The 15,260-nt window shown below is 48.4% G+C and overlaps 1 protein-coding gene across 1 annotated transcript in view; it reads left to right on the top strand.

The window, feature by feature from the left end:
• The window catches only part of LOC138643369 (collagen alpha-1(XXI) chain-like), a 130,792-nt gene that overhangs the window by 13,629 nt on the left and 101,903 nt on the right, over window positions 1-15,260 (top strand). Inside the window, exon 2 of the mRNA XM_069732290.1 lies at window positions 8,616-9,176. Within this exon, the coding sequence (XP_069588391.1) occupies window positions 8,616-9,176 (561 nt within the window). The remainder of the gene's footprint in view (window positions 1-8,615; window positions 9,177-15,260) is intronic.

Here is a 15,260-nt window from a genome sequence, read left to right as displayed (position 1 = left end):
AGAGCAAGTTTTGGCTTATCTTGCTGACTCAGCCTCTAGCTCTTTTGCCTCCTCTCGTGAAACTGGTAAATGTCAAAGCAGCGCGTCGTTAGTGGATGTTCACGGTCAGGGACAAGTCGCTTCCTTGTCCTCTTCAGCAAAAACAACAACAGAGAAGAATGCAGCAGGCGACACAACGGGTTACTCCATGGAGCTCTTTACACATACCGTCCCTGGCTTAGAAAGTGAAGCAGTTAACAGTCCATGCCCATTACAAGTTGAATCTGACATGGAGTGCACTGATGCACAGCCACAGCCAGACTACTATGCTGGTCCTTTGACTCAGACCACAACATTGCCCTCGCAGGGTGCTGATCAAGAATCAGACCCTGATGAGACTATGTTGCCCCATCACGAACGCTATACCACCGACCGACATGGTGACACAGACGAAGTTGCACACGAGCTACAAGAAGAGGTAATAGATGACCCAGTTCTTGACCCCGATTGGCAGCCATTGGGGGAACAGGGTGCAGGCGGCAGCAGTTCTGAAGCGGAGGAGGAGGGGCCGCAGCAGGCATCAACATCGCAACAGGTTCCATCTGCCGGGCCCGTATCTTGCCCAAAACGCGTGGCAAAGCTAAAACCTGTTGGAGGACAGCGTGGCCATCCGGTTAAAGCTCAGTCTGCAATGCCTGAAAAGGTATCCGATGCTAGAAAGAGTGCAGTCTGGCATTTTTTTAAACAACATCCAATTGATCAGCGCAAAGTCATCTGTCAAAAATGTTCAACTACCTTAAGCAGAGGACAAAATCTGAAAAGTCTCAATACAAGTTGCATGCATAGACATTTAACCACCATGCATTTGCAAGCCTGGACTAACTACCAAACGACCCTTAAGGTTGTAGCACCCTCGGCCAATGAAGCTAGTCAGCAACGCAACATCCCTTCCGGCAGTGTAGGGCCACCATTTTCCGCACCACCTGCAGTATCTGTGCAGGTTTCTTTGCCAGGCCAAAGCCGTCAGGGTCAGGGAATCACCAGTTTCGTAGTAGGAAACACTGCATCTAGGGCACCGGTGGCAACAATACCATCTCCCATCGTCTCTCAGTCTGCCATGTCCACCGGCACCCCCGCTAGTTCCACGATCTCCAGCTCTCCAGTCCAGCTCACCCTACATGAGACTATGGTTAGAAAAAGGAAGTACTTAGCCTCGCATCCGCGTACACAGGGTTTGAACGCACACATAGCTAGACTAATCTCGTTAGAGATGATGCCCTACCGGTTAGTTGAAAGCGAAGCTTTCAAAGCCCTGATGGACTACGCTGTACCACGCTACGAGCTACCCAGTCGACACTTTTTTTCCAGAAAAGCCATCCCAGCCCTCCACCAGCATGTTAAAGAGCGCATCGTCCATGCACTCAGGCAATCTGTGAGCACAAAGGTGCACCTGACAACAGATGCATGGACCAGTAGGCATGGCCAGGGACGTTACGTGTCCATCACGGCACACTGGGTAAATGTGGTGGATGCAGGGTCCACAGGGGACAGCAAGTTTGGGACAGTTCTGCCTAGCCCACGGTCTAGGAAACAATTGGCTGTAGCCATTCGCACCCCCTCCTCCTCCTCTTCGTCCTCCTGCAGAAGCGAGAGCTCGTCCACAGACCGCAGTCGCACAACCACTCCATCCGCAGCTGCCACTGTTGCACACCAGGTCTCCCATTATGGGGCAGCTACTGGCAAACGTCAGCAGGCTGTATTGGCTATGAAGTGTTTGGGCGACAACAGACACACCGCGGAAGTTCTGTCCGAGTTCTTGCAGAAAGAAACGCAGTCGTGGCTGGGCACTGTAGATCTTGAGGCAGGCAAGGTAGTGAGTGATAACGGAAGGAATTTCATGGCTGCCATCTCCCTTTCCCAACTGAAACACATTCCTTGCCTGGCTCACACCTTAAACCTGGTGGTGCAGTGCTTCCTGAAAAGTTATCCGGGGTTATCCGACCTGCTCCTCAAAGTGCGTGGACTTTGCTCACATATCCGCCGTTCGCCCGTACACTCCAGCCGTATGCAGACCTATCAGCATTCTTTGAACCTTCCCCAGCATCGCCTAATCATAGACGTTGCAACAAGGTGGAACTCAACACTGCACATGCTTCAGAGACTGTGTGAACAGAGGCGGGCTGTTATGTTTTTGTGGGAGGATACACATACACGGGCAGGCAGTAGGATGGCAGACATGGAGTTGTCAGGTGTGCAGTGGTCGAAGATTCAAGACATGTGTAAAGTCCTTCAGTGTTTTGAGGAATGCACACGGCTGGTTAGTGCAGACAACGCCATAATAAGCATGAGCATCCCCCTAATGCGTCTGCTGATGCAAAGTTTGACGCACATAAAGGATCAGGCGTCTGCAGCTGAGGAAGAGGAAAGCCTTGATGACAGTCAGCCATTGTCTGGCCAGGGCAGTGTACAGGACGAGGTAGCGGGCGAAGAGGAGGAGGAGGACGAGGAGGATGATGGGGATGATTATATTTTTAATGAGGAAGCTTTTCCGGGGCCACTGGAAATTGGTGGCGCGGCTAGGCCGGGTTCTGGTTTTTTGAGGGACACAAGTGACGTTGATTTGCCTGAAACTGCCCCTCAACCAAGCACAACCGCAGATTTGAGAACTGGAACTTTGGCCCACATGGCGGATTATGCCTTACGTATCCTCAAAAGGGACACACGCATAACTAAAATGATGAATGATGACGATTACTGGTTGGCCTGCCTCCTTGATCCTCGCTATAAAGGCAAATTGCAAAATATAATGCCACATGAGAACTTGGAACTAATATTAGCAACCAAACAATCAACTCTTGTTGACCGTTTGCTTCTGGCATTCCCTGCACACAGCGCCCGTGATCGTTCTCACACGAGCTGCAGGGGCCAGCAGACCAGAGGAGTTAGAGGGGCAGAAATCAGAAGTGGCGTTGGCCAGAGGGGTTTTCTGACCAGGTTGTGGAGTGATTTTGCTATGACCGCAGACAGGACAGGTACTGCAGCATCAATTCAAAGTGACAGGAGACAACATTTGTCCAGTATGGTTACAAACTATTTTTCATCCCTTATCGATGTTCTCCCTCAACCGTCATTCCCATTTGATTACTGGGCATCAAAATTAGACACCTGGCCAGAATTGGCAGAATATGCATTGCAGGAGCTTGCTTGCCCGGCAGCTAGTGTCCTATCAGAAAGAGTATTCAGTGCTGCAGGTTCAATACTAACAGAAAAAAGGACTCGTCTGGCTACCCAAAATGTAGATGATCTAACCTTCATTAAAATGAACCACAACTGGATTTCGAAATCTTTTGCCCCACCTTGCCCGGCTGACACCTAGCTTTCCTATGAAAAGGTCTTGCCTGTGGACTATTCTGAATGCCTTTTCCAATCTCGTAATTTTCTGCACCTGATTGTCCAGCATACGACATGTTTACACCTCACTAAATGGCCAAACTCCCCACACGGGGCCGTGGTATCGACACTTGGCGACAGCACCCGTGAGAGTGCAGTTTGTCTGAAGAGGTGGGTGAGCCCGCTTTTGGTCGACGGCACTGCCACTGGGTCCCTCCTAGTACAATAAAGTGTCTCTGGCGGTGGTGGTGCGCACCCAACGTCAGACACACCGTTGTAATATGAGGGGCCCTGGGCCTGTACCGCCGGCCACAAGACAGTTTCCCCCCACCCCAGCTCAAACAGTGCTCTACCACTTGCAAAATTATCTCACAGCTCCACCAATGTTTAGTCTATGCGCTGACATCCTTCAATGCCTGCCACTGACAATACCATTGTATTGACATTTTTGTTATGTTAGGCCTTCGATGCCTGTCTGTGGTCACTCCTTCGACTAGGCCTCCACTGACCACACCACTGCTGCCCGTGTACCCCTGGAACCAATTTAAAATTGCCTACAGCCATGTGTTATTATTTTAGGCCTTCGATGCCTGTCTGCGGTCACTCCTTCCACTAGGCCTCCACTGACCACACCACTGCTGCCCGTGTACCCCTGGAACCAATTTAAAATTGCCTACAGCCAGCCCAATTTTTTTATTTTAGGCCTTCTATGCCTGTCTGCGGTCCATTCTTTCAACTACTACTACACTGACCAGGGCACTGCTGCCCGTGTACCCCTGGAACCAATTTAAAATTGCCTACAGCCATGTGTTATTATTTTAGGCCTTCGATGCCTGTCTGCGGTCACTCCTTCCACTAGGCCTCCACTGACCACACCACTGCTGCCCGTGTACCCCTGTAACCAATTTAGAATTGCCTACAGCCATGTGTTATTATTTTAGGCCTTCGATGCCTGTCTGCGGTCACTCCTTCCACTAGGCCTCCACTGACCACACCACTGCTGCCCGTGTACCCCTGGAACCAATTTAAAATTGCCTACAGCCATGTGTTATTATTTTAGGCCTTCGATGCCTGTCTGCGGTCACTCCTTCCACTAGGCCTCCACTGACCACACCACTGCTGCCCGTGTACCCCTGGAACCAATTTAAAATTGCCTACAGCCATGTGTTATTATTTTAGGCCTTCGATGCCTGTCTGCGGTCACTCCTTCCACTAGGCCTCCACTGACCACACCACTGCTGCCCATGTACCCCTGGAACCAATTTAAAATTGCCTACAGCCATGTGTTATTATTTTAGGCCTTCGATGCCTGTCTGCGGTCACTCCTTCCACTAGGCCTCCACTGACCACACCACTGCTGCCCGTGTACCCCTGGAACCAATTTAAAATTGCCTACAGCCATGTGTTATTATTTTAGGCCTTCGATGCCTGTCTGCGGTCACTCCTTCCACTAGGCCTCCACTGACCACACCACTGCTGCCCGTGTACCCCTGGAACCAATTTAAAATTGCCTACAGCCAGCCCAATTTTTTTATTTTAGGCCTTCGATGCCTGTCTGCGGTCCATTCTTTCAACTACTACTACACTGACCAGGGCACTGCTGCCCGTGTACCCCTGTAACCAATTTAGAATTGCCTACAGCCATGTGTTATTATTTTAGGCCTTCGATGCCTGTCTGTGGTCACTCCTTCCACTAGGCCTCCACTGACCACACCACTGCTGCCCGTGTACCCCTGGAACCAATTTAAAATTGCCTACAGCCAGCCCAATTTTTTTATTTTAGGCCTTCGATGCCTGTCTGCGGTCCATTCTTTCAACTACTACTACACTGACCAGGGCACTGCTGCCCGTGTACCCCTGGAACCAATTTAAAATTGCCTACAGCCATGTGTTATTATTTTAGGCCTTCGATGCCTGTCTGCGGTCACTCCTTCCACTAGGCCTCCACTGACCACACCACTGCTGCCCGTGTACCCCTGGAACCAATTTAAAATTGCCTACAGCCAGCCCAATTTTTTTATTTTAGGCCTTCGATGCCTGTCTGCGGTCCATTCTTTCAACTACTACTACACTGACCAGGGCACTGCTACCCGTGTACCCCTGGAACCAATTTAAAATTGCCTACAGCCATGTGTTATTATTTTAGGCCTTCGATGCCTGTCTGCGGTCACTCCTTCCACTAGGCCTCCACTGACCACACCACTGCTGCCCGTGTACCCCTGGAACCAATTTAAAATTGCCTACAGCCAGCCCAATTTTTTTATTTTAGGCCTTCGATGCCTGTCTGCGGTCCATTCTTTCAACTACTACTACACTGACCAGGGCACTGCTGCCCGTGTACCCCTGGAACCAATTTAAAATTGCCTACAGCCATGTGTTATTATTTTAGGCCTTCGATGCCTGTCTGTGGTCACTCCTTCCACTAGGCCTCCACTGACCACACCACTGCTGCCCGTGTACCCCTGGAACCAATTTAAAATTGCCTACAGCCATGTGTTATTATTTTAGGCCTTCGATGCCTGTCTGCGGTCACTCCTTCCACTAGGCCTCCACTGACCACACCACTGCTGCCCGTGTACCCCTGGAACCAATTTAAAATTGCCTACAGCCAGCCCAATTTTTTTATTTTAGGCCTTCGATGCCTGTCTGCGGTCCATTCTTTCAACTACTACTACACTGACCAGGGCACTGCTGCCCGTGTACCCCTGTAACCAATTTAGAATTGCCTACAGCCATGTGTTATTATTTTAGGCCTTCGATGCCTGTCTGCGGTCACTCCTTCCACTAGGCCTCCACTGACCACACCACTGCTGCCCGTGTACCTCTGAGCTTCGATCTTCCGGCTCTCGTTTAGTAGTTGTTGGAAACTACGCTGCATTGGGCCTACAAATTGGGTATGGGGTGTAGAGAGATGGTGTGTTCCACTCCAAGGTGTTCCCCAGGTTGCCTTTCCTGAGCTTCGATCTTCCGGCTCTCGTTTAGTAGTTGTTGGAAACTACGCTGCATTAGGCCTACAAATAGGGTATGGGGTGTAGAGAGATGGTGTGTTCCACTGTAGAGAGATGGTGTGTTCCACTCCAAGGTGTTCCCCAGGTTTCCTCGCCAATGCTTCGATCATCATGCTCTCGTTTAGTAGTTGTTGGAAACTACGCTGCATTAGGCCTACAAATTGGGTATGGGGTGTAGAGAGATGGTGTGTTCCACTCCAAGGTGTTTTCCAGGTTGCCTTTACTGAGCTTCGATCTTCCGGCTCTCGTTTAGTAGTTCTTGGAAACTACACTGCATTAGGCCTACAAATTGGGTATGGGGTGTAGAGAGATGGTGTGTTCCACTCCAAGGTGTTCCCCAGGTTTCCTCGCCAATGCTTCGATCTTCATGCTCTCGTTTAGTAGTTGTTGGAAACTACACTGCATTAGGCCTACAAATTGGGTATGGGGTGTAGAGAGATGGTGTGTTCCACTCCAAGGTGTTCTCCAGGTTGCCTTTCCTGAGCTTCGATCTTCCGGCTCTCGTTTAGTAGTTCTTGGAAACTACACTGCATTAGGCCTACAAATTGGGTATGGGGTGTAGAGAGATGGTGTGTTCCACTCCAAGGTGTTCTCCAGGTTGCCTTTCCTGAACTTCTATCTTCAGGCTCTCATTAAATTGTGGTTAAACGGAACAACTGCATTTGGCGTACTAGTTGGTTTGGGGCCTACTATCGGTGTCTGCCACTCCTTGCTGTTCTCCTGGTTTCCTGTCCTGAAATTCCGTTTTCAGGCGCTCGTTAAGTAGTTGTTAATGTTAGACTGCATTTTGCCTACTAGTTGGGTTGGGGCCTACTATCGGTGTCTGCCACTCCTTGCTGTTCTCCTCCACTGAACAAAGCTGTGCCGCCTGTTTACTACGGTTGCCAATTTTGAACTGCATTTCGACTACTTACTGATTTGGGCCTACTCTCTGTGTCAGCCTCTCATTCCAGTTGTCCTCCACTGCAATGCCCCCTGGTTATTCCTGTGTTACCAATTTTGAACTGCATTTAGCCAACTTTATTCTTTGGGCCTATATCTGTGTTTCCTCCTCATCCTGCCCATTGCCCAGCCAGTGATAGATGAGTCTGCTGGTACATTGACCCATAACGCAACATTCCCCGTGCACGCTACACAACAACATTGTGACCCTGCTGAAAGTCAGGTTGCTCTTCCCGCATACCATACCACCTTACACGGGGACAAAGAGGAAGGTGCAGATGAAAGTGCAGGTTCCTTCATCAGGTGGGGGGGAGGAATACTAGTTGGCGACGTCACTGGCACAGGGCCTCTCATAGTACGCAAAAGTGTTGCTGCCGGTGGGAGGCGCCCCCGCCGTGCAAACACACCGCTGTACTTTGAGGGGCCCTGTGCCAGTGCCAATGCCAACGAGTGGGCCCCCCCTGCTTGCTCAGGTTCACAGCACTTGCAAAGTTGAAATACTTACCTCTCCCTGCTCCACTGCCGTGACGTGGTCCAGATTTCCTGGGCCCACTAATTACTTGAACCAGCCCTACCCACCACAACTTTAGCCAAATGACCCCCAATTTCAAATGCCTTCCAATTATTATAAGGTAAATTACGCTTGACAAGCTTCATTAAAGGGAACCTGTCACCTGAATTTGGCGGGACTGGTTTTGGGTCATATGGGCGGAGTTTTCGGGTGTTTGATTCACCCTTTCCTTACCCGCTGGCTGCATGCTGGCTGCAATATTGGATTGAAGTTCATTCTCTGTCCTCAATAGTACACGCCTGCACAAAGCAATCTTGCCTTGTGCAGGCATGTACTATGGAGGACAGAGAATGAACTTCAATCCAATATTGCAGCCAGCATGCAGCCAGCGGGTAAGGAAAGGGTGAATCAAACACCTGAAAACTCCGCCCATATGACCCAAAACTAGTCCCGCCAAATTCAGGTGACAGAGTCCCTTTAAGAAGAATGGATGGTTTTGACATTAAAATGGGCACTCTAGGTGTTTTCCTGGCCCCCACTCACTGCCGACTATGCTGCCCCATTGACTTGCATTGGGTTTCGTGTTTCGGTCGATCCCGACTTTACGTCATAATCGGCCGATTTCACTCGACCCGACTTTTGAGATAGTCGGGTTTCGCGAAACCCGGCTCGACTCTAAAAAGGTCAAGGTCGCTCAACTCTAGTTTAGACTTCTTTTATTAAAAGTGTATTTATTATTACATTTTCTTTGAATGCACAAAATGCATGTTTATATTTGTTAACAGGTTGCCGAACTGCTATGAATGATTTAGTGTTCATCGTTGATGGGTCCTGGAGTGTGGGATATGCTGACTTTGACACCGCGAAGAACTGGCTGATAAACATAACCAGCAGCTTTGACATCGGACCTGCTTACACCCAGGTGGCTGTAGTTCAATACAGTGATCAACCAAGGTTGGAATTTCCCCTTGGGCAACATCGGACAAACCAACAACTTATTAATGCCCTAAAAGGCATGAAATACTTGGGAGGAAATACACAGACAGGACGAGCAATTAAATTTGCTACTGAGAATGTTTTCCCATCTTCCCAGAGGACTAATCTCACCAAAAACAAGATAGCCATTGTGGTTACAGATGGTAAATCCCAGGATGATGTGGTGGAGATTGCTGCACAAGCCAGAGCACAGGACATTATTATGTTTGCAGTTGGAGTTGGTTCTGAAATCACCAAGTCTGAACTAGTGGCAATTGCTAATTCTCCATCCACTGACTATGTCCTGTATGCAGAGGACTACACCACCATAGACAGGATTAAGGAGACCATGCAACAGAAGATATGTGAAGGTAATGTCCCAGTATATGGTTGTTATTTGTGATGCTAAAAATTAATTATTATAACTGGCAAACTCAATGATCCAGAAATTATGAATGAATGTGTCCATATTTTCATAAGATTTTAGACTTAAAGGAGTTGTTCAGGTTTGACACGAAAGTCTGCAGACACTGAATGTGACAGCAGAATTGTGGCTTCTCACAGCGAGGTCGACGGGAGACAACAATTATGCATTATTCATACTCTCAGCCAAATCCTGACTAGATTATCCTATCAAAAACAGAGAAATCTACTTCATATCCAACAAATTTTATTAACACATAAGTAACAATACACAATAAAAACTAAAAGACTGTGAGATGGTACATTAAATAATGCATCACGTGGCGTGGCCATACATGATTGGTATAGAACAAAGAACATTAATAAAACCTGATTTTATGCACATATTTCTCTGTCTCTTTCCTCATGTGCAGGCATTGCATGACCTTAGGTATAGGTAAACAGGATGCATGCAGAAGAAGGCAGACCTAAGCGGAAGAAGTGCAGAAGTGGGGGGGCTTAACAGAGGAAATACGCAGCCATTCGCAAAGCCCCGGTACACAAGTGTGAACCCAGCCTTACTGTCCCTGCGCTCCATTTTAGTGCCTTGTTCCAGTGCCAGCAGCTGCAGTGGAGGGGCGATCGCGTGTGCCCACTACCAAAGGGAATTAATATTCACTGCCCTCCATGCTTATGGGCATGGAGGACAGTGAATATTCATTTACTTAAGTAGTGGGCACATGTGACTGCCCCGCCCCTTCAGGAATCCGGAGGCTGCGACTAACACTGTGCGCACTATTACAGACAAGTGAATATTCAGTGCCAGCGCAGTGAAGATTAATTTCTCTTTAGAAGCGGCACAGGCTTTAGCCACAGCAGCCGGCTCGTGCGTCCTGTGACCAGCTGTTCCGCCGCTGCTGCTCCCCATCCGTCTTCTGGGACCATCACTCGAGTATTACATGAGGAAAGAGACATAACGAATCAGAAAAACTATACTACTGTATATACTCGAGTATAAACCGACCTGAGTATAAGCCGAGGCACATAATTTTACCACAAAAAACTGGGAAAACATATTGACTCGAGTATAAGCCGGGTATGCATTGTCCCCTCATCCTCATCCTTCTATGCATTGTCCCCTCATCCCTATCCAGGTATGCATGGTCCCATCAGAAAAACCTTTTAAAAAACCCGAAACCATCCTGCTTACAGTCCCTGCACTCCCTCGCAGGGTCTTGCTCTGGTGTCAGCACCTGCAGCAGCAAAGCGATCACGTGTGCACACTACTTAAGGGAATTAATATTTACTGCCCTTCAGGCTTATGGGCATGGAGGACAGTGAATGTCCACTTTCTTATGTATCGGGCACATGTGATCGCCACGCCGCTGCAGTAAGCTGTGCATGACATTACAGACAAATGAATATTCACTGCTAGTGCAGTAAATATGCATTTCTATTTAGCAGCTGGCACAAGCTTTACCGCAGCCGCCGTCTCCTGCCTCCTGTGACACGCCTCTCCGCCGCTGAAGCTCCCACTCCATCTTCTGGACACCTCACTCGAGTATAAGCTGAGGGGGGCTTTTTCAGCACAAAAAAATTTGCTGAAATACTTGAGTACTGTATATACGGTACATTTCTAATTGGAGGTATTTGCTAATAATAATAATAACTAGCTATTGAACCCCTTCTACGCCCGGGTGGCGAGCATTTATATTGGTATATGGTCTCCATCCTGGTATGTGCGGCTCCATCCTGCGTCCCCATCCTGTCATGTGCTGCTCCATCCTGCGTCCCCATCCTGTCATGTGCTGCTCCATCCTGCGTCCCCATCCTGTCATGTGCTGCTCCATCCTGCGTCCCCATCCTGTCATGTGCTGCACCCATCCTGTGTCCCCATCCTGTCATGTGCTTCACCCATCCTGTGTCCCCATCCTGTCATGTGCTGCTCCCATCCGGCGCCCCCATTCTGACATGTGCTGCTCCCATCCTGCGCCCCCATTCTGACATGTGCTGCACCCATCCTGCGTCTCCATTCTGACATGTGCTGCACCCATCCTGCGCCTCCATTCTGACATGTGCTGCACCCATCCTGCACCTCCATTCTGTCATTTGCTGCTCTCATCCTGCGCCCCCATCCTGTCATGTGCTGCTCCCATCCTGCGCCCCCGTTCTGTCATGTGCTGCTTCCATCCTGCACCCCCGTTCTGTCATGTGCTGCTGCCATCCTGTGCCCCTGTTCTGTCATGTGCTGCTCCCATCCTGCGCCCCCGTTCTGTCATGTGCTGCTCCCATCCTGCACCCCCGTTCTGTCATGTGCTGCTGCCATCCTGCACCCCCGTTCTGTCATGTGCTGCTGCCATACTGCGCCCCTGTTCTGTCATGTGCTGCTCCCTTCCTGCGCCCCCGTTCTGTCATGTGCTGCTCCCATCCTGCGCCACCGTTCTTTAATTTGCTGCTCCCATCCATATGCCCCATACGCTGCTCCATAAAGGTTTATGGCCCCCATAAGATGCTCCATAGTATATGCCCCGTACACTGCTCCATAAAGGTTGATGGCCCCCATAAGATGTTCCATAGTATATGCCCCGTACACTGCTCCATAAAGGTTCATGGCCCCCATAAGATGCTCCATAGTATATGCCCTCGTACACTGCTCCATTATGGTTGATGGCCCCATAAGATGCTCGATAGTGTATGCCCCGTACGCTGTTCCATAAAGGTTTATGGCCTCCATAAGATGCTCCATGATATATGCTCCCGTACACTGCTCCATAAAGGTTTATAGCCCCCATAAGATGCTCCATGGTATATGCCCCCGTACAGTGCTCAATAAAGTTTTATGGCCCCATAAGATGCTCCATAATATATGCCCCGTACACTGCTCCATTATGGTTGATGGCCCCCATAAGATGCTCCATATTATATGCCCCCGTACACTGCTCCATAAAGGTTTATGGCCCCCATAAGATGCTCCATGGTATATGCCCCCGTACACTGCTCCATTATGGTTTATGGCCCCCATAAGATGCTCCATGGTATATGCCCCCGTACACTGCTCCATAAAGGTTTATGGCCCCCATAAGATGCTCCATGGTATATGCCCCTGTACACTGTTCCATAAAGGTTTATGGCCCCCATAAGATGCTCCATGGTATATGCCCCCGTACACTGCTCCATTATGGTTGATGGCCCCCATAAGATGCTCCATTGTATATGCCCCGTATGCTGCTGCAATATATAAAAAAAAAAATACCATACTCACCTATCGTTGCTGGGCACCGACGCGTTGTGGGGGTCAGGTGCCGGTATCGCCGCTAGCTCAGGCCCCTGACACTTGCTATATTCACCTGGCCCTGTTCCACCGCTGCGCGCCGCCATCTTCCGGGTCCTCTGGCTGTGACTGGTCAGTCAGAGGGCGGCGCGCATTAAGCGTGTCATCGCGCCCTCTGAACTGAACATCACAGGCAGAGGACCGGGACACGGAGACGGAGCCGCACGCATCGCTGGAATGGGGGACAGGTGAATATAGCCGATACTTACCCTCCTGGCGGTCCCTGCCTCTCCGTTGGAGATCGCGGTGTGCGTTCAGTGTTTACGCATACCGCGATCTCCTGGGAGCGTCACTCTGTGGGGTCCAGACTGTGCCGGCGCTTATGCTTGCGCAGTCTATAAAGGCTTCGGACAGAGTGACGCTCCCAGCGTTATATTATAGATATTCCACCTACTACATATTGGGATAGGATCTTGGAGATGGGAATACCCCTTTAAAAATCCCTAATAATCAATTTACATGTGATTCATTGAATACATTCCTGCAATTGTCTCATTTATCTAAAATCAGCTTCCATTAAACCTTGCCCATGATTTAGAAACAAAGCCATTGCAGTAAAAAAAATGACTTTCAGCAGCAAATCTGCCTGAAACCTGCTTAAGGCCTGTTTCACACGTCAGTGTCTCCGGTACGTGAGGTGACAGTTTCCTCACGGACCGGAACCACTGACACACGTAGACACATAAAAATCAATGCATCTGTGCAGATGTCATTGAATTTTTGCGGACCGTGTCTCCATCTGCCAAACACGGAGACATGTCAGTGTTCGTGGGAGCACACGTATTACACAGACCCATTAAAGTCAATGGGTCTGTGTAAAACACGTACCGCACACGGACGTTGTCCGTGTGCAGTCCGTGTGCCGTGCAGGAGACAGCGCTACATTAAGCGCTGTCCCCCCCACTGGTGCTGAAGCCGCGATTCATATCTTCCCTGCAGCAACGTTTGCTGCAGAGAAGATATGAATAATAGTGTTTAAAATAAAGATCTATGTGCCCTTACCTCGCTGTTCTGAAAATACTCACCAAGCTCCCTCGTTGGTGTTGCTTCCAGTTCTGGCCGCATCTTCTCCTGTATGCAGTCACGTGGGGCTGCTTATTTACAGTAATGAATATGCGGCTCCACCTCCCATAGGGGTGGAGCCGCATATTGATTACTGTAATCGGTGGCCCCACGTGACCGCTGGGGGGCTGGTAGACAGGCTGAATACATGTGGGGATTCCTTAACAAATAAGGAATGTCCGAGCACGGCAAAATACTCGGAGGACACCCGAGCATGCTCGGGGAAACCCAAGTAACAAGTATACTCGCTCATCACTAGAATTCACCCTAATAGTGCACAGTTGTTGCTAACCCCGTAATCCATTGATTGTGTGATTTTATTTAACATCTTCCTGACACAGCAAATTTCAATTTTTTCAGTTTTGTTTTTCTTCCCCTTCTTCCAAGAGCCATAACTTTTTTTATTTTCCTGTCAATATAGACATATGAGCACTTGTTTTTTGCAGGACGAGTTGAACTTTTGAATTACACCATTCATTGTACCACATAGTGTACTGGAAAAAAATTCCAAGTGCTTTGAAATTGTGAAAAAAACACAACTCTAACATTGTGTTTATGGAATTGTTTTTACAGAGTACATTGTGTGGTAAATATATCAATATAATTACAGTGATGCCAAACTTGCCTAGTTTATTTATTATTTTAGTGATGAACAAAGAATCACAGCTTTGAAAAAAAATGTTTTTATTGTGTCGCCATTTTCCGAGAACAATTTTTCAGTCGATACAGCTGTGTGCTTACTTTTTGTGGGGAGAGAGATTTTGATTGATACTATTTTGGGATAGATATGACATTTTGATTGTTTGTTACATCATTTTTTGTAATATTTCAGCACAACTTTGAATTAGTTTCAGTTTACAATGTTAATTCTTTTTATACTTTGATAGAACTTTTCTAGATGCAACAATACTACTTGTGTAACTTTTTTATTACCTGTATTTTTACTGGGTGAAAAGGGGGATGATCTCAACTTTTGTGTTTTTGTTTTTTCTTTCTTTTATTTTTTAAACTTTTTTTTCTTTTGCTTTTACTGTATTTATTAGAGTATATTACCACAGTCAGTAAACGCTGCGGGTTGGACGTGGAGTACATCTGCGGTATCCAACCTGCAGCAGCCAGATGTTACAGCATAGTGGATGGGATTTAAAGAAATCCCATATCCACTATGCGTGAACCAACGCCTGTGGCTCACCCACGGACATTCGGCGCGTCTTTCCAGACCGTAGCATGTCAATTTATCTTGTAGAGGCGAGTCTCCGCAAGATAAATTTCACCCGTACATTGTATAGGGCGCCGTGAATCCACACGGTTCAGTGTACACATGCGGAATCACCGGCACTCAAAATCCTGCAGCGCTTTGGACGGAGCGGACATGTGCTGCGTCCAAAGTACTGCCAATTACTGACCGTGGGAACGTACCCTAAGTCCTCTCACAGGACTTAAGCCTGTTATTAGTAAAATAGTAACATAGTAACATAGTTAGTAAGGCCGAAAAAAGACATTTGTCCATCCAGTTCAGCCTATATTCCATCATAATAAATACCCAGATCTACGTCCTTCTACAGAACCTAATAATTGTATGATACAATATTGTTCTGCTCCAGGAAGACATCCAGGCCTCTCTTGAACCCCTCGACTGAGTTCGCCATCACCACCTCCT

The sequence above is a fragment of the Ranitomeya imitator genome, chromosome 6 (assembly GCF_032444005.1).
Source record: "Ranitomeya imitator isolate aRanImi1 chromosome 6, aRanImi1.pri, whole genome shotgun sequence".
Taxonomy (NCBI): Eukaryota; Metazoa; Chordata; class Amphibia; order Anura; family Dendrobatidae; genus Ranitomeya; species Ranitomeya imitator.
The sequence above is the reverse complement of the archived record's forward strand: the minus strand, read 5'-3'. Positions and strand labels throughout refer to the sequence as shown.